This window comes from Grampus griseus (genome assembly GCF_964374135.1).
Source record: "Grampus griseus genome assembly, chromosome: 21".
Taxonomy (NCBI): Eukaryota; Metazoa; Chordata; class Mammalia; order Artiodactyla; family Delphinidae; genus Grampus; species Grampus griseus.
The window spans coordinates 33,209,233-33,234,622 of record NC_139015.1 but is presented as its reverse complement, the minus strand read 5'-3'; the positions used below and the strand labels follow the sequence as shown (position 1 = coordinate 33,234,622).

The 25,390-nt window shown below is 40.8% G+C and overlaps 1 protein-coding gene across 1 annotated transcript in view; it reads right to left on the bottom strand.

Moving 5' to 3' along the window:
* The window catches only part of HOOK3 (hook microtubule tethering protein 3), a 93,658-nt gene that overhangs the window by 46,610 nt on the left and 21,658 nt on the right, over positions 1-25,390 (bottom strand). Inside the window, exons 3-8 of the mRNA XM_082680324.1 lie at positions 18,071-18,143; positions 15,122-15,172; positions 13,415-13,547; positions 10,052-10,119; positions 2,877-2,939; positions 1,572-1,655 (exon numbers count right to left, since the gene is read on the bottom strand). Coding sequence (XP_082536450.1) covers positions 1,572-1,655; positions 2,877-2,939; positions 10,052-10,119; positions 13,415-13,547; positions 15,122-15,172; positions 18,071-18,143 — 472 coding nt within the window. The remainder of the gene's footprint in view (positions 1-1,571; positions 1,656-2,876; positions 2,940-10,051; positions 10,120-13,414; positions 13,548-15,121; positions 15,173-18,070; positions 18,144-25,390) is intronic.

Below are 25,390 nucleotides of genomic sequence, written 5' to 3'. Positions count from 1 at the left end.
TGACTAGGTAAATATTATTTACTACATCACCCAGAAAGTGTGCTCTGATCACATTTCTTCCTATCTGCATCCAAAGCAATGACCAACTCTTACGCCTTTCAAGGTAAGATGCTTCTAGTATAAAATATCACGAACCCTGTGTACCTACTACACAGCTTTAACAAGTATCGAAACATGGCCAATTATGCACCTATCTGGACTTCCATCCACTCCCCCCTCCTCCCTGATTTTGAGGTAAATCCCAGACAAACAATTTTATTTCTTAATTTTCTGTCTTTTAATTTAGGAGCGATTTCTTCAACTTTATTTTTAACTATTCTATTGAATTTTTTTATTTTGACAATTCTATTTTTAGTGTTTCTTGATCTCTGATTTTTTCTTTTTAAAATAGCATCTTGTCCTTTTTTTTTTTTTTTTTTTTTTTGCGGTATAAGGGCCCCTCACCGCTGCGTCCTCTCCCGTTGCGGAGCACAGGCTCTGGACGTGCAGGCTCAGTGCCCCGGTCCGGGAGAATCCCACATGCCGTGGAGCGGCTGGGCCCGTGAGCCACGGCCCTGAGCCTGCGCGTCCGGAGCCTGTACTCCGCAATGGGAGAGGCCACAACGGTGAGAGGCCCGCGTACCGCAAAAAAAAACCCCAAAAACAAAATAAAAAGAAAAATCTTTTCTACTACCCCAATTTCTCCACTTCCTCTAGGGCTAGTTTCCTGTTTATCTTGACCCTTCTCTTTTTTGTTACGCAGATTTTCCTCACATGTAAGAATCGGTTTTCTGTAAATTAGGGAATCCAGAAAGGTCAAAATGAAAAGGGCCTTACCCTGCAATATTAATACTCGGTCTAACCTCCTGTACTTCTGTTTGCTTAACTTCTTTAGAAGAGAACCCTCCGATTGGGAAACCAGCTACAGGTCAGGGTATCCGCAGTGGGTGACGGGCAATGGGGCTGAGCTCTCCTACAGAAGACCCCATTACACCTCGCTGCAGCCTTCCACCAAGCATGGGGCTTCTCTGGGGTTCAGCTACAGCAGCTCCCCCCCCCTTTACAGGTGTTTTTGGCACTGCATTCTTTACTCCTTTTAGGCCGTTTGGCACTTTATCCAACTGCCTTTTGGCCTTCTGAGGTTGATGATGAGCAGTGGTGTGCTGTTGCTGGCTATAACCGAGCCACTTGCTAAATATTCGGGAGTCTGGTGAGCCGACTGTTAAACCATTAACAACCTGGAATTGGTCGCTGTGACAGTGTTTATACTGTGGAAATTGGAAAACGCTACAAATCAGGGCTTTTAAAAATCTCCCCCAGTCCTCCTGAGAGCCGATCTCTCTCCTCCTTCTCTTCTTTTCTTGTGGGCTTATCCCATTTTAAATTCATTTATTATGAATTAGATGGGGCTGTGAGAAGGAAGGAAAACTCTGACCTTTGTTCAGTCTGCACTCTTTTTCCAGGCTCTGTTTCCTTTTTCTTCTCAAACTAGGGCTGTGTTACAGCCAAACTGTACCGCACGTGGGACCCAGGGCACATGGTGGGACGCAGAGCCGTGCTGCAAACAGGTGGTGTAAAACCAGATCTCTTACCTGCAGATCCAACTCATGGCACCTTTGAGCAATTTCTTCCTTGGCCGACAAAGCTTCATTCAGTTCCTCTGAAGTTTTCTTCAGCTGGGTAGAAGCAAAGAGCTACAGTGAACGTCGCAATATGACGTGGCAACAACTAATGATCGCACATGTACAATACAAAACTAAAACGCTTCCCCCTGTTCTTTCTGTGGGGCAGGGAGAAATCAAGAACCCTTCTGCACGAGTCAAAAGAAGGGTTTCTTCCAACTGCAGACATCTTTTAGTCCTGAGTCTTGTCTTTTCTGTACTTGGAAATTGGTTCTTTCCTCATATCAAGTTTTCTTATACATCTCCTAGGGCTACTTGGTTCTTGGTAATGTTGATTCTGTAATAACTAAGAAATCTCACCTTGGTAAAATATATATGTGCTAGAGGAACAGGGGTTCAATTGTTAAAATAAATAGCTAATGTATTTCAACACAATTGTTGTATGGTTTAAAAAATATTTATTCTCTCGGTACTTAGCAGTCAGGATATACGGCCAGAGAGATAGGCAGCTGGATTGGTTTGGATTGAGATTTTGCCCGGGAGAAGGTATTAAGGTAAGAGAATCGATTATATTGACAAAATCATCACAGTAATAGACCATGAAGTCTAGGCCAGAAAGAGAAGGTAACTGATTAAAGAGATGATGAAATGCTTAAGCTAAAGTATGAAGTGGGGAGATTTCCAAAAATAAAATGATGATGTTGGCAGAAGAAAGAGGAGTAGGCTTTAGGCAGGCAGAACAGTAATGTTCACCGTAGAGTCAGCAAAGTGAGGAAGAACGAACGTAAGATGATGGGCTGTCAGTGAAAACCAGACAGTTCACTTCTTCACAAAGATGAAGGGTAGAGGAGACTTCTTCAATTGAAGAATAACACGAAATAAAAGGTAAGATATCTTTTGTATTATAAATAAATCACAGGATTAAATGCATGCCATTTTCCAGGACTGCATCTATTGTGTTAAACGTGGCATACAGAAAGATATCACTAATGGAAAAAGAAAACATGACTAGAAAACATGAATTATACTAAATTAAAGAGGTTAATTTATTTTAAAGTGGGCTGTACAATAATATGTTAATTACAAATTACAAATTTAATTACAAGTGTGTAATATCCATTAGTAAAGTGGCTTACGTTCTTGAATTTTAGGTAAAAAATAAAGAATTATACCAATATATTTCATAAGCAATTTCAACTGAAACATCCTTTTCATTAATATCTAAAGTTCACCCTTTAATCTCTGCATGGATAAAAACAATGCAAGATCAGGTACCTGGCGATCAAGGTCAACATAGGCATCATTCCCAGCAGAGACAGGAGACTCTTTACTCATCAGCTGAAATTAAGATTTAAATGATTACAACCACGAGAAAAAAGTGACATTCTATATAATACACTTACAACAACAAACATGAACACCCAGCTGCCACAGAATTATAAAAATTACAATGAAATCACAAATGTAAAAGGAACATTTTCCTATACATCGAAGCTCTTCAGCCTGGAGCTTTGTTTTGCTGCAGGATTAGCCTTCACTTAAAATCACACGTGTAATTCTGGTATGCATTTTCACAGCAGGGCCAGTCACGAGAGTCAAGTATTACTTATTCTTACCACTAAAAAGACAAGTCTTTAAGTTAAAATGTGGCTAAATATTTAAAATATTGACTTTTCAGTAAGAAAAATAGTAACACTAAGTAACTATTTCTGAAGAATAAACGTGGGTCACATCAATATCAGCCCAAATTAACCGCTAATGTTCAGTGATGACACGCACATACACACGAATCTAGGTCTCAGCCTCTCTCACCCTTGTGTTGCACACAGAGAAGATCCAGAGGGTGTGTGAGGGTTTGGGGAGAAGGGATAAAATTCTGACTGTGACAAATGTCAGGGGCAGACTCAAATGTCCCAATTTTCTCCTGTTTCCTTCTTATGCTCTGTCTGAAGGACAAAAGAGAGGGACAATTAGAAACGTGGGGACAGACTATTGAGAGATCTTGTAATTTCAGCCTTCATCCCACTCTCTAAAGAACTGAAATGTTATGCTCAGCTGTACCTTCTTCTCTGCATCAGTGGTTCTCAACACTGACTGAGAAGTCCCCAAACCAACAACACCAAACCAACAACACCAGCATTGCCTAGGAACTTGTCAGAAATGCAAATTCTTGGGTCCCTGCCCAGATTTACTGAATCAGAGACTCTGGGGTTAGGGTCCAGCACCACACACTGAAGTTTGAGAACCACTGCTCTATATTAATGTCATGAGAAGAGTGAAGGTCCCTTAGCATTATTAGGAGGGAAAAAAATCTCAGAAAGAGTAAAAGAATACTGACTTCAATTTTTATGCTTTTATTGTAAGAATGTTAATAAAAAGATGTTCAAAAGATTTTTCTTCCAATTAAAAAAATAACACCCAAGGTAGAGAAGATAAAATTCAGAAAAAGTACAAAGAGAAAACACCCATTATTCTACCATCCAGAAATAACCACGTCTGTAATTTTGAACTATTCAAGAAGCTACCTGTGCCATGGGTTTCACACAGCTCAAGTAAGAAAGACAAATACAGTGTCATGTGATGACAGACATGTGTGACATGTGTGACAGACACTCAGAGAGGAAGGATCTAATTCGGGGGGTGCGGGGGGGGGTAGAAGGGAGTAGAAGTATTTTCTTCCAGTCCCCATTGTTACATGTTAGTTCTTATCATAACACAGCAGTGGATAAAACCCCTTGAACACAGCCTCCTCCCAGTCAATCCCAGCTAGGATGTCCACCTCGACGAGGTTTCCAGGTCCTATACCTCCCGACTTCCTCCCTGGTTTTCACTGACAGCCCATCATCTTACGTTCATTCTTCTTCACTTTGCTTAGACTCCACGGTGAACATTACTGTTCTGCCTGCGTAAAGCCTACTCCTCTTTCTTCTGCCAACATTGTCATCTTATTTTTGGAAATCTCCCCACTCCGTACTTTAAGTTACGCAGTTCATCATCTGTTTAATCAGTTACCTTCTCTTTCTGGCCTAGACTTCATGGTCTATTATTGTGATGACTTTGTCAATATAATCAATTCCCTTACCTTAATACCTTCTCCTGGGCAAAATCTCAATCCAAGACCAATCCAGCTGCCTATCTCTTCTGGCCATATATCCTGACTGCTAAGTACTGAGAGAATAAATATTTTTTAAACCATAAAACACAATATATAGTTTCCAGTCTCAGCTGGGCCTTCAAAGTTGCCCCCAAAGTGCAGCTATGCTTCCCCAATCAGCAGTCTCTTTGTTCCCTTTAGAGATTATTCCAAACCTTTCCTACTTCTCAAACCTCACCAACTCCCCACTACTCTTATCAGAAAACCTTGCCTCCAGGTAAGAAATTCCCCAATTTCCTGTACCTTAACCTACAAAATTGGCAGCATTCATACCCATCTTTTCCTTTTTCAATCTTGTTGTAATACACTCTCAACCCTGTCTCTTCCCAGGTTCTCAGAGACCCTCTACTAGTTATCATCCTCTCTCTTGTTATCTCAACCTCTATCTTGCTCTTTCCTGTGGCTTCTTCCTATTAGCATTTAAAAAATTAAAAGACTACCATTTACTTGATTACCAATCACATTTCTCCAAAGAAGATAATATACAAATGCCCAACAAACATATGAAAAGATGCTCAACATCATTAATCTTTAGGGAAATACAAATAAGCCACAATTAGAAAACACTTCACATCCACTAGGATGGCTAATATCAAGAAGATGGACAATAACAAGGGTTGACAATGAGGGAGAGAAATTAGAATTCTTAGCACATTGCTGGTGGGAATGTAAAATGGTGCAGCACCGGTGGAAAACACACCTGTGCTGGCACTTCCTCAAAGAGTTAAACACAGAATTACCATGTGACCCAGAAATTCAATTTCTGGGTATATACCCAAAAGAATTAAAAACAGGTGCTCGGACTTCCCTGGTGGTGCAGTGGTTAAGAATCCACCTGCCAATGCAGGGGACACGGGTTCGAGCCCTGGTCCGGGAAGATCCCACGTGCCGCAGAGCAACTAAACTCATGTGCCACAACTACTGAGACCACGTGCCACAACTACGGAAGCCGCTCACCTAGAGCCTGTGCTCCGCAACAAGAGAAGCCACCTCAATGAGAAGCTGGAGCACCACAACGAAGAGTAACCCCTGCTCACCGCAACTAGAGAAAGTCCGCGTGCAGCAACAAAGACCCAACACAGCCAAAAATATATAAACAAATAAATAAATTTATTAAAAAAATAAAATAAAAACAGGTGTTCAAAACAACCCTGTACACTCAGGTTCACAGCAGCACTACTCGCAATACCGAAAAGGTGGAAACAACTCAAACGTCCATCAAATGATGAATGGATAAACAAAATGTGGCACACCCACACCATGGAATATCACTCAGCCACGAAAAGGAACTAAATATTGATACATGCTACAAAATATTCTTGAAAATGGTAAATTTTATGTTATGTGTATTTTACCACAACAGAAAAAAAAAATCAAAGTCAACTACACCTGAATAAAGACATACAGACAATCATCTTACAAAAGCCCTTCTTCAATTCCATAATTCTATCCAGCCACCCCATCCTCCTCCACGGCCCAATCAGTCACCAAACCTGTTAAATAAAGCTCTGACAAAGTTCAAATCTGTCCACTTCTCTCCACCCAGCCGCCATAACCTAGTTCAGGCTTCCATCGTTCCTCACCAGATAATTACTAAGGTCTCAACTGCTCTCCCTTTTCTAGCCTTGTTTCCTCCAATCCATTCTTCTCACTGCCTGGATTTTCTCAAATACAGACTTCAGTGTATTTCCTCCTTAAAAAGCAATTCACTGGTTTCCAAAATTCTTTCCACAAAGCTGCTCGGCATCCTACTGGCCTTAACGCTCTTGCCTTGCCTCCAGCACCCACACCTCCCGCGCCTGCTGAGGCTTCTTCCGACACCTCCCCGCGCCACGCGGCTGCCTCCTGGACCGCAAGTGTGTGCCCTTCCTGACCTCTTCTCCTCCTCCAGTGCTTAGACGAGACGCCGCATTCTCTGAGAACCCTTCCCCAACATCCCCATGCTGAGGGACACACTCTTTTGAGGTCCTACTATCTTTTCCCCATCACGGCACTTTTCATTCTGAATGCTTTGGATGTATTCGAATTGCTCGTTTGGCCACTCTTCCCTTTAGATCACACTTTGTGAGACAAGAGGCCATGTCTATCTTTTCCATAGTTGTATCCTGAAGGCCCTCCTATAGCTCCCACTGCATTCTAGGTGCTCGATAAGTATTTATTAAATAAACAAAATGAATATGCACGTAAAATGTACTGCGTTAGTGAGTACCGGCACCATCAGCACAGAGTAGGTGTAGATAAACGCTTGCCAGTACGATTATCACCATCTAACTCTCTATTTCAGATTTCCTCAGAATAAATTCCTAAAAGTGAAATTACAGGATCAATGACAGTAAGGCAGAACAGTTAGTGGCCCCCTTATTGTTTTTCCTGTCTTCGCTTAGTAATAGAATCCTCAAATTTTGGCTGGGTCCATGACCACCTGGAAAAAAGACCACATTCCCCAGCTTCCCTGTGTGGCAATGTGAGTAACAGCTGGATCACAGGAGTGAGAATTCCTGGAAGTTTACTAAGAGGAAGTGGAGAACCTTCCTTCAGCCCTGCCTGCTGGCCGGAATGTGAATGTGAGGGCTGGAAGCCAAACAGCCACGGCTGACCACGGAGTGGGAATCACACATTAGGGATGGCAGACAACAAGATGCAAGAAAGCTGCGTCCCTGATGCCTACGGAGCCAACCCATGACCACTTGAGAGCAAATTAAACTCATATCTTGCTTGGCTTACCATCGTTTTGTTAGTTTACCCTGCTACCATCAGCCCTGACTGACAAACGGATCCTCTCCTAAAAGCTCTGCTGTGTTGAAATGTCCTGTATGATAGAGAATTTGGCTGCTCCTTTGCCCCCAGTGCCTGGGAGGCAGCCGCTAAATCTCTGGGATTTCTCTGCTGAGTGCCTTTGTTATTCATGGTGGGTCCCTAGATAGTTTAAGCTAGGAGATGACTCTGGTTGGGGGCTGGTGACGCCAAGAAAACCAACTGCATATGGGAGGGTTGGGGCTTTGAGCCACTTGATACCAGCCTGGCCTCTGGGGAGGAGACAGGGGCTGGAAATTTAGTTCAACCTTGTGGCCAATGATCCAACCAATCACACCTATAAAATGAAACCCCAACAAAATGCTGCACATGAAAGCTCAGGTGAGCTTCCCCGGTTGGCAGCTCTCTCTGTGTGTTGTCACACAGTAATGTGCTGGGAGGGTGACATGTCTTGATTCCACGGGGAGGGGACAACAGAGACTGAGTTCGGGACCCTCCCAGACCTCCATTTCGGGGGGTGGGGGGTTGGTTCTGATTCGTATCCTTTTGCTGTAATAAACCGTCACTGTTACTGAGTTCTATGAGTCATTCCAGCAAATAATCAAATCTGAGGAGGTAGTGGGAACTGCTAGATTCACAGTCAGTTGGTCGGATTTAAAAGGAAATGCTTCATAGCACAGGGAGAGCAGCTCGGTGCTTTGTGACCACCTGCCGGGGGACAGGAAGCGGGGGTGGGAGGGAGACACAAGAGGGAGGAGATATGGGGATACATGTATCCATAGAGCTGATTCACTTTGTTATACAGCAGAAACTAACACAGCAATGTAAAGCAACTATATTCCAATAAAGATATTTAAAAAAATTTTTTAAATAAAAAATAAAAAAAGTAAAATAGGGCTTCCCTGGTGGCGCAGGGGTTGAGAGTCCGCCTGCTGATGCAGGGGACGCAGGTTTGTGCCCCGGTCCGGGAAGATCCCACATGTCGCAGAGCGGCTGGGCCCGTGAGCCATGGCCACTGAGCCTGCGCGTCTGGAGCCTGTGCTCCGCAACAGGAGAGGCCACAACAGTAAGAAGCCCGCGTACCGCAAAAAAAAAAAAAAAAAAAAAAAAAAAGTACAATAAAAAAGGAAACACTTTATCTTAATTTGCATTTAGCATTTTTCATGTTTGTCTGTTGCATTTTTTTCTGTTAGTTACTTACATTCTATACTATTTTAGTTCCCTTAAAGGTTTCTTCCATTACTTCTATGATTAAAAAATTCTCCCATCTTAAGATCACTTTCACTCTTATAGTTCTATGTCTGACACCTGATGGAGTTCAGGACATGCTACCCCCAAATATGGCAGTTTGGCATGTTGAATGTTTCAAGCTGAAGGAATTTGAGAAACAGCAGGGACAGGAAAAATTTTCTGACCTTCCTCTGAAGCAGGTCTTAAGTCCCTCACGTGAGAGGCACCCTCCCTATGCTCAGAGGAAAGGAGTATCCGTATCTCCAAAGTCAGAGGGATGCAGAAGGAATCCGAACAAACAGGACTTGCTGTTTTTCGCCCTATCACATTTTTCCACGAGATTTTCCACTTTTCACCAAATCCAGCATCAAAACACTCAGGTTGAAACACCTCTTTGGGCTTCCCTGGTGGCACAGTGGTTGAGAATCTGCCTGCCAATGCAGGGGACACGGGTTTGATCCCTGGTCCAGGAAGATCCCACATGCCGTGGAGCAACTAAGCCCATGCGCCACAACTACTGACCCTGCGCTCTAGAGCCTGCGAGCCACAACTACTGAGCCCACGTGCCGCAACTACTGAAGCCCACGCACCTAGACCCCGTGCTCCGCAACAAGAGAAGCCACCGCAATAAGAAGCCCGCGCACTACAAGGAAGAGTAGCTCCCGCTCGCCGCAACTAGAGAAAGCCCACGCGCAGCAACAAGGACCCAACACGGCCAAAAATAAATAAATAAAATAATTTAAAAAAAAAAGAAACACTTCTTTGATCTTCATTTCTTTATGAAGCCTCCTGTGTTGTGTAAAACTTAAATACATTTGTATGCTCTTCTATTGTTAATCTGTTTTTTGTTTGTTTGTTTTTAACAGAGGCTGCAGCTAAAAACTTGAAAGGGTAGAGGAGAAAAACATTTTTCCCCTCCTACAGTTTCAAATAAATATTCATCTAGAAATTGCCTTGAGTCTGGCTGGAGTTGAAGACCCATTTCCTTCCAAATAAGAAACCAATACTTAAGTGTGAGGCAGACTGCTGGTTTAAGATAGATATTATTCATAATGGCTTTAGGAATTAGTCTACTATTCCTAATTCATTAGAGCATTAAAAAAAATTAGGAATTGTTACGGAATATCTATAATTCCAAGATAAACATTTAACGTTTAAATAAAAATGAGACAAGCTATAGCATAAGTGCGAAGAAAAAAATTCTCAAAAAATGAGTAGGAGAATCTCTTTTTAAAATTTCTACTTCAATTACTTAAACTCACGTTTGCTCCTTTAACTTCTCACAAACTGTAAGCACAAAGGTCCAACATACCTCCTGGATGGCTGTCATGACAACGTGTTGCACAGATTCCTCCATCATCATGATGGCTTGGATGTACTCTGAAAGTAAGAACAACCTGGAATGTCAGTGTTCAAGTTATAGACAATCAAGGGAGTAAAGGCTAACACTTCATGAATTCTGAAAAGAAGTTTCCTGTGTTTTGATTCTTCCTCGGAATTCCTCGTATATGGTTAAATACATGTGTCATAGGTAAAGTAAAGGCTGAAAATCACATTATTTATCCGTCCTTAAAAATAACTGCCCCCCCCCCATAAAGTTGAGGCTACAGCTAAAGGTCACAGGAATGGAGGATCTCGGGAATGTAAAACAATGAAACGGTACAGCCTAAGGCCAGAATGGAAAGGACTCTGTATTACTGTTCCTAAAATCTAAAAATCTTTCACATTATTCTTTGCTACATGTTATAAAACTTTGATGTCTGTGTTTTATTCTTATGTGACATCAAAGTATTGAATTGTGTATAATTTCTACCTTAATATTTTCTACAATTAAAAAAAAAAAACTTAGGGATACTGAGACCTGCTCAGGACAAAGAATTAAGGTGAATTTAAGATAGAGACTGACGCTATAGTTAAACACTGTGTAACCCTGGGCTTTAAAACAATGACCCAAGTCTCTAATAAGCTAAAGCATCAATTTCATCCACCTTACCCTCACCAATGCCGAAAAAGAGAAGGCTCCCTTAGCCGTTCAGAGTGCCAAAGTTGAAAAAAAAAAATTCTGCCTTCTAAATAAAGCCCTGGAAGTAGTTTTCATTATTTTCAAATCCAATAATAGATGAAAAAACAGGTATTAAGCATAAAAAATCAATAGGCCAGCTGGATTTCAACAAATACGTAAATATATTTTAACAAGAAACATTTTTTTTGAATTTTATTTTTTTATACAGCAGGTTCTTATTAGTCATCCATTTTATACACATTAGTGTATACATGTCAATCCCAATCTCCCAATTCATCACTCCCCCGTCCCCACCCAATAAGAAACATTTTAAAACATAAAGTCATTAGGAAATTATAGCCTCAACCTGCCTCTCTCCACTCTATACCCAAAAAATCACCAAAAAAAATTGTCTCAGCACTCTAATATTATATGAAAGAGTCTTACTGTGCAATCGTTACAGTGACCTACTGGCAAGAAACTCATGGATTTGGAATGCCAAACTGTAGTCCTTTGCTTGACAGGTAACTTGTTTAAAAAAAAAAAAGAATTTTGACAGCACTATTAAATTACGACATTCTGGTTGTTAATGCCAAAGCTTTTAGTTAAACAAAGCATGTTTTTAAGGAAGTACTGTCGTAAGGATGCTTGTACCCAATCAATGATGCATATGCAAGTGTACACAACACACTTAAACCACAGGCATCGTTCTTAGGCCCAAAGTAGGAATACTGTGCATGATAACTTAACCACTTTCCGGTTTAAAAAAAAAAAAGAATCCCTTTAGTCTGAGCTGAACTTTTTGTTTGTTTGGTTTGTTAGTGAGGAGCGTCCTACGAGCGTTGGGTGCAAGGCACCAAGCACAGAATTCCCAGGCTACAGAGCAGCTGGCACAGCCGGGATCGGAATGAAAGACTGTGAACATGGTGGGGAGAGGCAGTGGCCCAGTCATGGGAGGAAGACGGACGACAGCCCTGTGGGTGTGAAGGGTGTGACGGGGGACAGGGGGCGGAGGTTAGTCAGGTGTGAGAGGGGAAGCGTTAGTTAAGAAGCGGTGTTGCCACGTCAAGGCCCTTCCCCGCGAACACCGTAAAATGCTGGATGATAAAATGATGATGAGAACCACGTTAATGTACTAGTTTTGAAAAGTTAAAAAAAAAAAAGTTAAATCTTAAAAGTCCAAAATCCAAGTACGTATGATTACTGGCAGATCCAGGAGGCAGTGGAGAATGAGCTAGGCTACGCCAGGGAGTCTGTCCTGCAAAATGAGCGTCTAGGTCCAAAGCCTACAGCTCAGCTCAGTACAAAGAGCATTTAGTTCTAATGTGGGAGACACGTGTTTTTGTCCTCGCTAGCCTCTCACGAGCAAGAGATCTTGGGCAAGTCAAACAATACTCAGGAGTCTCAGTTTCCCAATTTGTAAAAAGTGCTGTTTGTTCTGTTAACCAGGCAGGAGGGAGAACTAGGTAAATATTATTTTTAGTGCATTTTTACTGCTAATCTCTGCTTTTTCAAATACACCACCACTTACGTGCCCCAATTTGACAAGTCAGATAGCCAAGAGAAATGCACGCTGAGCCAACGCCTCACTTCTAGGAACTGAGAAACAGCCTCTAAACACAGAGCCCTTGTGTCTGCGGTGCGCTATGGGTTGCGAAGCAAACACACACACCGTTTCACCGACTCCTCACGACGACCAGCTGTCGTGCCCTCCCTCTGCAGACGAGGAAAGAGGCCGGGCCCCCAGGGCAGTGACAGGTAACACTGGGCAACTCAGAAGTGCATTTGATCCAAGCTCTCTGCTGTGTTCCTGAGACCAGAGCATGCCCTCTGGACAGTGAGAGGTTAAAATCCTGTTCAAATTTTTCATCATTTATGTAATTTTTAGGGAAAACCTCAAGCCAGGTGTTACAGAGAACACTTGGTCTGTGTGAGAAGCTCAACAAATATTTTGATTGTCTTCCCATAGAATGACGGATATAGGTAACATCCTTGCCTTCTCCTATTCACACCCTGTAATAAATAATGAGCCAACTCTTAACAGCTATACATCTCCAAGAGCTGATGAATCTCCTAACAGAATAAATACATAAGAAATTCTTATCTGAATTCAATGAACTACATTAAATAATTTTTCATCTGCCTTTTAAAGTCAAGGGTTCTACTTAGAAATGCCCACCCCACTCAACTGCAAGTTCCGTGAGGGCAGGTACTATATTGGTTTTGTCTGACACTGTGTTCCAAGCCCCGGCATGATGCATGAATTCAGTAAATGTTTATGAAGTAAACCCTTTGCACTTGCAATCTAAAATATCGAACTTTACACTCCTATAGCTGAATTGACTATTATTAATTAATTATTAATTAATTTGGCTGGACCTTGTCCAATTAACAGTAAATTTCATTACATTCAGTGTAGTTAAAAATAATCTACTCAAAGAATTATGCAGTCTTGCAGAAAGGGGAAGAACATCATCATAATCAAATTTATTCTAACCTGTAAAACTCTTTTCAGCTTGAAAACAGATTACTAGCAAAATCACAGAAAATGGCATACTTTGTGGGTGGCCTTAAGATGTTGTTGTTTGTACATGGGATTTATATATAAAATATACAATGTGTATTACTTTACTTAACTATTTTACATGCATACACTAACGTCAAATAAATTACCTTGCTTCTGTTCACAGTTCACAGCACAGCCTAAAATGAGTTGGAGCATCCTTCCCAGCTCTGCGGCATCAGAATGCTCCCCAATAAGGTTCACATCAGGGAGAGTAAAGTCATTAATTTGCTGCCCTAAAATCTGGACAGAGATAAAAACATGAGAATTGCATTTACATCTATATGACCAAATAAAATACTTGATAGAGACTAGTTTGTCAGAAACTCACTGTTAAGAGCAGAGCAGTTAAGCCAATCTCACTCCCAATTTCTACTTATACCTCCCATACATAAATTATAACTATCCTGAGTCACAACAACTTAGTCCCTCATCTGGTATGTGGTATGCACGCTGAGCAAAGAAACTGAGTACTACTGACCCCTCCACCTCCCCAGAAAGACTGGATGTGCACTCTCCAGAGAAGTAGAGCCTGAGAGCTTCTGAACCAGGGGGCACCAGAAAGAGCAGAAGTTAAATATAGGTTCATGCCCACAACAGGAAGACTCCCCTGGCCACCTTCACTCCATTTGACTCTAAAATACTGATAACAAGACACCCACATAAGGAAAGAGAATGGAGGCTTCCTTCATGGGGAAACTGGCCCCAAATGAAATGACACATTTAGACAAACGGGTAGGTTTCTGTCTGATAACCCTACAGTGAAAAAAGAAGATCCTAAAAGCACAGAAGCAGGATGAATGTGGCTGTAGTGTGATGGGTAAGGAAAGAGCAGGGAAAGAGGAGGTGAGAAGGGTCATGTGGCATCCGGTGGCTCCTCGTAAGAAGTATGGATCTGATTCTCGATGCGACAGGAAACCATGGAAGATGACTTGGAGGATGAGAGTGACATAAATTCTCCTTTTTAAAAACTCATCCTGGCTTGAGAGTGGAGAATAGACTGTAGCGGGGCAGAAGTGAAATCAGGGCACACTCCGCGAGTTATCTAAGCAAAAGCTGGTGATGGCTCGGTACAGGGTGGTGGCAGCAGAAACAGAGAAAACTGTATTTTGGAGATTTAACTATAGGTCTTGCTGATGATATCAAATGAAGGAAGGACTGCAGGATGATCTGTAGGCTCTGGACTTGAATAGTAGGGCGGACGGCAGAGTCACACACTGAGGTGAAGACAGATAACGTAAGTACAGATGTAGGTTTAAATGCACGTAAGCTTGTCGGGAAAAAACAGTAAGGAAATAACACAGGTGTTTCTAGGCTATGTTGCGTCCACTTGGTATCTGTGATCATGAAATTTAAAGTAAAACTAGTTCCACTGCCTGATTTTTTTCCCCAGCGATATCCTGACCGTTCTGATGCAGACTCAGAGGATAAACTGAGTTAATCTAGGGGTAGGGGTTTGCCAAGGAATAAAATGGAAGTAGGCACAGGACTTGTTAGAAACTATGCATGGACTCTAAACCACCTTCACGAGTAAGGGAAGAAAGGAGAGAGTTAATGGGCAGCAGAAGGGAAAGTTCAACATAAATGAGTAACCACTCACAAACTATCCATATTATAGTGAAAAAGATTATCTAGTAAACATCTAATAGCTGGTGAACCAGCTTTTTGAACCAACATCTTAGAGATCATACAATGGAAGATAAAGCTGATTATTAATATTAAGGTAATATTTCCTTTACTTGAAACTACTGTAAAATATTGTAAGATTAAACTATCCTACAGTAATACTTCCAAGCAGAATGATAAAAACTCCTTACCTCATGATTGTAATCCAGGATTCCTTTCAAAATTTTCTTTAAATTGCTTATCTGTTTAAAGAGAGAGAAACCAACTGGGTAAAAAGCAATCACAGATGAAAATATAGTTTAACCTAAAAAATTTCTGAACCAACTAATCATTCTTGTTAATCATAAAGTAAACATAAAAAATAAAATTCAACAGTACATTTGAATTACTATCATAAAAAAGACTATCAGTGGCTTAATTTATTTGATCTAAGAGATTTATAAAGCAAATTAAGTATCCAATTATGTTAAATTTTCAATGTTCTAACCACACTGACAAAAATTCGAAGGTAACTGAACAAGACCTAACAGTAAGATTAAATTATGTAGATCTTCTGCATGGAAAAAAAAATGTATCATCCTTAGTGAAGACTTGAGCTCAGTGCTGTTTTACCCAGAAAAGTAGAGTTGCATGTTACATAGAGGGTAAGTTCTAAATTTAGAGCATTAAACAAAAATTACAGTCAAAATTACCCTTGGATATCTCCTAACACAACCTACAAATCAGGTAGTCACCTATGAAGGAATGATTCCAAATTCCTCCATGGTCAGAAAAGTGTTTTCCTTCAGCTGAGACCAAGTAAATATTTAGGAGCCATAAGGTTAAAAAAATACTACTGCATCTTTAAATGTTAGTATAACGCTCAGCATTGCCAAGATACTTGTGCTATAAAAAGCATCCCAGTAACAAGACAGGATGAGGGGCCAACACTCACTCAACTCCAGAGCGCAGGCTCCTGGTCATGTTACCTGGGTGAAATCACGGGCAGAATTACCTGCACTATTTACTGTAAACTTATTTTCTTCCCTTTTTTTTTTTTGACCCAACTCATCTGGCTGAATTTGCGTTAAGTCATATGCACACACGATATGATGCTGTTGATCATCTACCTGGCTGTCCCCAGGTAGATGCTCATAGTTGAAGATGTCCTAGGACAGAAGACTGTAGGAGTGATAGCTATCAAATAAAAGATTCCACAGCAGGGGGATCCAGTGGTTAATCAAAGACATACTTATTTTTAAGGGAGAAAATAAACTGAAAACTTCATATTAAAAAAAAAAAGAATCTCATAAATAAAACTAACATGTTTTGTATGCCTAAAAATTTGGAGACACGGAAAATATATAATATACTTTCTCTAGTTCTAGGGTGTTCAATTTTTCGTATTATAACATTTTAAATTAGAAAGTCTTAAAAATCAATGTTTTCACTTAAAATGGTAGTTTATTCTCCACTGAAAAAAGCTACAAATCTTATAATTAATCAATGGTATCTTAAAATCAATCTTAAAATTGAAGAAATATAATTGAAGAAACATAATATAGGATAAAATATAGAGAATAGGAATGCAAATCGGAATGGTTACTTTCAGTTCAGAATATTAAGAGTACAATAAACATTTCGCTTTCTCTCTGTTACTGCCTTTGCCACCCTGGTGACACTGAAGACCGTGTGGATTTACGCGCACACTGTGTGCACGGGCGTGGGACACGCAACTCCCTCTTGTGAAGCAGCAGCAAACATAAGCTGATTTAGCAGCAAGACTTTAAACAGGTTATAACGTTAAAAAGCCATCACTTTTATTGCCTGTTCTTGAAGGGTTATTGAGAAATTAAATAGCATCCATTCACTCTAGCTTAGTGAAAAGGAGGAATTAGATTTTGGCAGACCCAATATCTAGTCAGTGAGTAAATATTTTCCTCAAACACGTGTTTTATGGGGAAATATAAAGACAAACCACGCTTAGCTCATCTTAAGTCCAGGGGTTTCACACGCTCACTCACTTGCACTTCGGAGTCCCTACCAATGTGTATTAAAAATAAATGGCTCCAGAGTTTTCCAAGCTGCCAGTCATGACCACAGATCAAGGTGGTGTAAGGAAACTATAGAGATGGAGAACAAGTCAGCGGTGGCCAGGGGTTCGGGTGAGGGTGGTGTGGTTGATGGGAGAGAGGCTCCACCGGACACCTGGCAGGGATGGGGCAGCCTGCATCGCCGTTATGTGAGTCTACACGCTGACAGGGCCACACAGGGCGGCGCACACACACAGAAGAGTGTGTGCAGAACGACTGAACTGTGAACACGCTGTGGATCGTATCCACGTCGGTTCCCCAGGTTTGCTACTGCATTACAGTCACACAAGATGTCAGCCCTGGAGAAACTAGGGGAAAGGTATGTGGAACTTCTCTGTACATTTCTTTTCCCAACCCCTGTGAATCTATAATCGTTTCAAAATATAAAGTTAAAAAAATAATTTACAGATGGGTTGCAATCTATATTTCAAAAACTAAACTAAAAACATTACTGCATTAAGTAAGGTTAAAAACGTATTCAACTATTCAGGAACATGCAGTTAGGCGGGTGGGAGGCTGCAGTGTAAACTGTGTTTCTCACTGTGGGTTTCCATCAAAGATGCTTGGGGAATACCGAAAAATAAGGCTACTAGGAAGGAAATAAAAATAATCCATTCTCTGAGTGTTCTGGACACAGTTAATAATGATCAGTATTTTCTCATTATTAATAACAACACTAGCAACTAACATTACTGTCCTAAGTACATTATATGTATTAATTCATTTATCTCTGTGAGGTAGATCCTATCACAATCCCCATTTTACAAACGGGAAAACTCAGGCACTGAAAGGTTAAAGACTTTCCCAGCGGCTGTGAGTGGCTGGGCTGGGATGTGGACACAGGCAGTCTGGCTCTGAAGCCCGAGCCCTCAGTCACTATGCTTTACCAACTCAGACTATATCTTGGTGAGCAATTCCAGGTTACCCCAATCTTCAATTCTAGATTATTTCACCAAAGGCTATCTAAGTTTCTAAAGCTCACTAGACACATCAGAGCAAAAGTCAACAAGTATTATATACACCCAAGTAAAAGGTTAATTAACAAATAGGAAAATAAAAAGAAAATACCTTTAGCCTCCAATTATCTCCTACTTCAGTTTTAATTCTGTTTAGCCAATTTTCATCAAAATATGCAGGATCTCTGCAAATAAGAAAAGGCTAGCATGTTAATATCATGTAGCTTTCAAGCTAAAACAAAACCAAACACACACACACAATTGAAACCGGTCCTGTATTATCACTTAACTGCAACAAAAAGAGGTATTTGACACACATGAGCCACAAAATAATACATGTACATGAGATCGAATGCAATTACAGTAGAAATCTCTAAAATCGACTGTTATCACTCATTAAAAAACATAATTTTATCAAAAGCAAGCTAAAAGGTGAAAAGTGATAACATACAATTAATACATGTTTTTCAAATTATACACTAATCTGGAATTAACATAATTAGTAGATACCATGCTAATATCTAAAAACAGTCAAAATCAATGACAATTGTTTTATAAAGGCAAAGGACGTATATTAGGAAGAAGGTTAAAATAAGCTTTTCAGTTAATATTTCAATGACTTCCATCACCTACTACTTCAAAGGTCACCAATAATGTTATTAAAATTTCAGTTTCTTTAAATAATATAAACAGAGAACCTGTTTATGTAATACTAGACATTAGACAAAGTTGGATACCATTTCTGTTTGCAGAAGCCCTAAATCTAAGATAACACTGGTGTGGACAAACAAACTGAAACAAGGATAGACGCTGAATATACTTATGCTTATTTTTCTTAGGAAAACCTCCAAAACTTCTATAAACACGAGAAAGAAAAAAAAAAAAGGTTTTATCCTGGTATGATAGTCGCTTTAAAGTTCCTGAAATCGATGCTCTAAAAAATTAAATTATTTGTTCAAGACCACAGACTGAACACCTCTGTCCTGCTCCAGCAAGTGCCAAATCCAAAGATCTTTTCATTACACAACAACCTCCGTTCACTCAGAAAACATAATGGCAACAAGGGAAATATGTTAGGGGAAAAAAAATCTACATTTCAACTTACACTGTCACTCAGACTGATAAATACAACCGCTACTAAATTTTGGTCAAATTACCTTTAAATAAAGTAACCTGCTATGTAGAATTTTAAAACTTTATTATTAAGAAAAATATACATACTTAGGCATAAGAATTTTTTGGTAGAATTTTTTAAATTAATTGCTTGATTGATTAATTAATTAATTAATGGCTGTGTTGGGTCCTCGTTGCTGCGCGCAGGCTTTCTCTAGTTGCAGCGAGAGGGCTACTCTTCGTTGCAGTGCACAGGCTTCTCGCTGCAGTGTCTTCTCTTGTTGCAGAGCACGGGATCTAGGTGTGTGGGCTTCAGTAGTTGTGGCTTGCGGGCTTTAGAGCACAGGCTCAGTGATTATGGTGCACGGGCTTAGTTGCTCTGTGGCATGTGGGATCCTCCCGGGCCAGGGATTGAACCCGTGTCCCCTGCATTGGCTGGTGGATTCTTAACCACTGCGCCAACAGGGAAGTCCCAAGGCATAAGTATTTAGGAAAAAAGTTACAGCTAAGTTTTCTCTGTAGAAATCTATTAGGATTATTTTTGAAACCTGTATCCAAGTTAACATGTTAACTTTATTGTCTATTTCTCTACTCTTAAATTTTTAAAAATTGAGATATAATTCACATACCATACAACTCACCCATTTGAAATACACAATGCAATGGATTTTAGTACATTCACATCACCACACTCTAATTTTAGAACCTTTCCACCTTCCCCAAAGAAATCCTGTATCCATTGGCTGTCACTCCCATTTCCCTCTCTCCAGCCTCTAGAAATTACTAATCTACTTTCTGTTTTCATGGGCTTGCCTATTTTGTACATTTCATATAAATGAAATTATACACTGTGTGGGGTCTTTTGTGTCTGGCTTCTTTCACTCAGCATGCTTTTAAGGTTCATCCCTGTTGTAGGACGTGTCACCACTTCATTCCTTTTTATGGCTCAAAAACATTCCATTTATGGATACACTACATTTTGTTTATCTATTCATCAGCTGATATACATGCTTCATGTGGGTATGTTCCTAGGAGTGGAATTGCTCGGTCCCGTAATAACTCTGTTTAACATCTGAAGTGTGACCAAACTGTTTTCCAAAGCAGCTGTACCATTTTACACTCCTGCTAGCAACACGTCAGTTCCAATTTTTCCACAGCCTGTCAACATTTGTTATTATCTCTCTAAAAAGTTATGCTCATCCTAGTGGGTGTGAAGTATTATATTATCTCACTGTGTTTTTTAAAAAAAATTTTTATAATTCATTTATTTTTATTATTTTTTTAATTTTTGGCTGTGTTGGGTCTTCGTTGCTGCGTGCGGGCTTTCTCTAGTTGCGGCGAGTGGGCCTCTCATTGCAGTGGCTGCTCTTGTTGCGGAGCACGGGCTCTAGGCGTGCGGGCTTCAGTAGTTGTGGCGCATGGGCTCAGCAGTTGTGGTGCACGGGCTTAGTTGCTCCGTGGCATGTGGGATCTTCCCAGACCAGGGCTCGAACCCGTGTCCCCTGTGTTGGCAGGCAGATTCTTAACCACTGTGCCACCAGGGAAGTCCCTCTCACTGTGGTTTTGATTTGCACTTCCTTAATGACTAACAACGTTGAGCATCTTTTCATGTGCTTATTGGCCACCTGTATATCCTCTATGGACAAGTCTATTCAGAGTCTTTCCTGTTAAACAACTGAATTGTCTTTTTATTATTGAGTTGTGAGAGGTGGTTTTTTTTTCGGTTTGTTTTTTTTTTGTTTTCAGTATTCAGGGTAAAAGCACCTTATCAGATATAAGATGTGTAAATAATTTCGCACATTCTGTGAGTTATCTTTTCACTTTCTTGATGGCATAATTTGCAGCACAATGGTTTTTAATTCTTGGTAACGTTCAATTTATCTATCTTTTGCTGTTGGTATTATATCTAAGAAGGTTTTGCCTAATCCAAGGTCAGGAAGATTTACTTCTATGTTTTCTTCTAAGATTCTCACAGCTTTAGTTTTAAATTGAAGTTATGATCCATGTGCATAGTGTACGTAAAGGGTCTAACTTCCTCCTTCTGCATGTAGATATTCATACCCATCTATTTTTGTTTTAAGCTTCATCTAGCTTCTTTAGTCAAGGTTCTTTTGCTGTTAAGTCAGAGAAACTAATTTGAGCAAAACTGTGCAAAAAAAGGGAACTTACTGGAAGACCACTGATGTATGTTATGGTACATAAAGATAGCTGGGCCTCCTTGAGTAGTGAAATTAGGATCTGCAAAGCTGTTAAGAATCCAGACAGTACTCCCCTTCTGACTTTCACCTTTGCTTCTGCCCATCTATTTGTTTTCTCTCTGAAGACCAACTTTTTCTGTTTCTCCACACAACGCTGAAGAGAGCCACACACACACTCCAAGTCTTCACCATGCCAGTTCAAGAAGATAGTTTTGAAGACCAGCCATAACTCAATCCCAATTCTAAATTCCCAGGAAACTCCAAATAATACAGCTACAGTCTGTTTTTCATCCCTAGTCCGATTGTATGTGACCAAAAGGATGGAGAGCCACAAGTAGGACACCCACAACTTCAGGTCTCAGAGAAAGGGACTCCTGTAAACTGGGCAGAGAACCCCCCAAAAGTGTCCTCTTTGCTTAAAACCTCTTGTGAAAATACATAATGCAAAGAAAAACAACTTAAGTGAATTCTACTGAGATATTAAAGAATTGTTATAAAAATAGCTCAGAAAGTAAAAAATATTCCATATTTTTAATAATCAAAAAAACTGTAATCTAAAAATCATAATCATTGCCAATCAAGTAATAGTCTTTCCAATCAAAAATGACAATCATAAGTAGGGCAATCTGTGAGTCTGGTGCTAAATGGGTGATGATTACCCAAAGCCAAAGGCACTGAACTTACTAGCTAAGTGGAAATTCAGGGCCACACAGCTAAAAGATACTTATATTTCAACAGGAAACCCCTTAACTTATAAAAAAGAATGCTTTAAAATGTTTAAGAGGGCTTCCCTGGTGGCGCAGTGGTTAAGAATCTGCCTGCCAATGCAGGGGACATGGGTTCAAGCCCTGGTCCAGGAAGATTCCACATGCCGCGGAGCAAATAAGCAACCCTGTGCGTCACAACTACTGAGCCTGTGCTCTACAACCCGCAAGCTACAACTACTGAGCCCACATGCCACAACTACTGAAGCCTGCACGCCTACAGCCTGTGCTCCGCAGTAAGAGAAGCCACCGCAATGAGAAGCCCGTGCACCGCAATGAAGAGTAGCCCCCCACTCGCCGCAACTAGAGAAAGCCTGCGCGCAGCAACAAAGACCCAATGCAGCCAAAAATAAAATAATAAATTTATTTAAAAAAAAATTAAAATGTCTAAAATTATATACTCTGAGAACTCCAAGATTATGGGATACTTCATTTACAACTTAGAGCAACACTTCTTATGAATCAAAGAACTCAGAAAAATCTGAATAAAGTATTTCAAACCAATCACTATGATACAGTTTGCTTCTTGCCTAAAAGATGACCACATCAAAGCCTCAGAATGTGCCTGAGCTGGGCGGGAAGACGACAAAAGACAGCCATTACCACCATGTACTCAGCACCAGTAACCTGCCAACCATGGAGCCAGGCACTCTGCGTTCACAGTGACACTGCCAGGAAGGTATCGCTGTCCCCATGGTACGCTGAGCAATATCAGACTCAGAAGTTAAGTAATTTCCCCAGGTTCAATCACACCGTTAAGTGGCAGAGTTGATGGTACTGTCGCTTTTGTTACAAGAGATCAGCAGAGTTCAACACAAAACTGGTCCTAGCAAACACCACCAAGGGCCTGTGGCTAATTCTCTCCTTCCTGCTCAGCCATCTAGTCACAGAGAACAAAGACCCACATCGTTCAAGATGTTCTATGGTCAACAGGGGCAGGTGTCTGTCTCATTCACCACTGTCTGCCCAGCACTTCACGTCTGACGCACAGCAGTTCTCATTGATACCTGTGCACTGAAATACATTTGGAAGGTGATAGCACTTTTATTTAATAAGCTTCCAATCTGCTACTTGGGCGGAACACAGCAAGAATAGTAGTCCACAAATCTAAACTATGACACAAATTAACCTATCTATGAAACAGAACAGACCCACAGACATAGAGAACAGACTGGTGGTTGCCAAGGGGGAGGGGGTTGGGGGAGGGATGGAGTGGGAGGTTGGGATTAGCAGATGTAAGCTTTTAGACATAGAATGGATCGACAACAAGGTGCTACTGTATAGCATAGTGAACTATATTCAATATCACCTAATGAACCATAATGGAAAAGAATATTTAAAAAAAGTATATATATATATATATATGTATAACTGGATCACTTTGCTGTACAGCAGTAATTAACACAACACTGTAAATCAACTATACTTCAATTAAAAAAAAAAAACAATAGTAGTCCACAGCATTCTTCCATTCAATACTTTTCCTAGTCATGAACTTGACTCAAATATGCAGGCATCTAGCCATAACTCTGTTTCGCTAAGTAGTTTACAATTTCAGCAATGTTTTCTAAGTACCCCTTAATAAACGTTCTCAGGCTAGGATCAAACAGCATAAAGGTGATTTTCTCCAACATATTAACAGATTATAGTTCTGCACAGATACGTAAATGACAAGGGATAATCTTACTCGGAATGTTCTTCATGAGCCAGAAACCATCTTTAGCGTCTTACTATGTCCTGACTCCTGTTAAGGAAATGACACAAACCAGCCACAAAACATATGAAGCCATTTCCTCGACTTTCCCAGCACATCTATTCGGCTGTAACTTATGCACCAGTCATAGCTTAAGCTAAAGGAAAAGCCCATTGATTTTAATCCGTTAACACAATTCCAGGAATACACTGTCATCCTGCAGTCAACTGCTTCCACAGAAACCAAAAAATTAAATTTTATTTCTACTGCTTAAATTATTTAAGTACCATAATATTCTTATTGAAGTCCCCCAAATTAAGATGGGGTCCGAAACAAACACTGTATTTTGACTCAATTTCTTAATATGACATTTTTATTAGCAAATGTTACTATTTTTAAAAATAGATACGTTAATTCTTAGGTCTATTTTCCTTTTTCTTTTGGCCGCGCTGTGCAGCATGCAGGATCTTAGTTCCCTGACCAGGGATCAAACCCGTGCCCCCTGCAATGGAAGCTCGGAGTCTTAACCACCGGACTGCCAGGGAAGTCCCTCTTAGGTCTATTTTCTAATCATCTTTTCATTACCTAAAACAATCATTTTGGTCCCCTGCCACTAAATGGATATTCAAGAGTTGGCTATGACATTTATATTTCCCATCCTTGATGACAACAAAAATAAAGCAAATTATGCTTTAGCCCCTGCAGTGTTAGAAAGAGCAACAGAGGCGCAGAGGCACAGGCTCTAAACCAAGGGCAGGCAATCAGGTCCCATAAATAAAAAGAGGCATTCCACCGCTGTCCGCAGCTTGGCCTTCATTTTACCTCTTTTGGTCTCATCTACTTTCTTTTTCCCTCTTTCTTTAACTCTGAAAATAAAACATAATGGCACTTAGAGGCACAACTACTTCTGATCTTGCTCTTTCAATCAATATGCAGTTGTGGCAGAATAAAAAATATATTTGCCCTCTGTCCCTGGATCCTGGTGCTGAGCTCCTAAAACCCTGAGAATTTCCTGAGTGATGGGGTGTCTTTTATAACTCATCATGAGCTCTTTCCAGCCACACCGGAGCTTATGCTAACAGGGTGATTCACTGTGGGACCCACAGACAGCTTCAGGACGAGGGCTGGTCCCAGAGGAATTTTCAGCCCCACCCCCTGACCTCCAGGAAGGGACTGGCGGCGGAGTTCAAACACGTGGCTAACGACTTCACTCATGTCTCTTTAGTGAAACCCCCCAATAAAACCCTAAACAACAGGGTTCAGAACTTCGGGGTGGGTGAGCACATCACTGTGCTGGGAAGGCAGTGGGCTCACGGGGTCCCAGAGCTCTGCGCTGCCTCTACCCCACACGTCCCTGTGCATCTCCTTCATGTGGCTGTTCCTGAGTTGGATCCTGTACAATAAAAATGTAATCATAAGTATAGAGCTTCCCTGAGTTTTGTGTCATTCTCGCAAATATCAAACCTGAGGGGGTTCATGGGAACTCCTGCATTTGCAGTTGGCTGGGCAGAAGTGTGGGTGCCCCACGGACCCCATCCATATCTACCTGGCGTCTGCAGCGGGGACAGTCTTGTGGGACTGGGGCCTTAACTGCCGAGTCTGCCCCGAGGGTCAGAATCAAAGGACTGTGACCTTAACTTGTGGGTCTGAGCTACTTCAGGAAG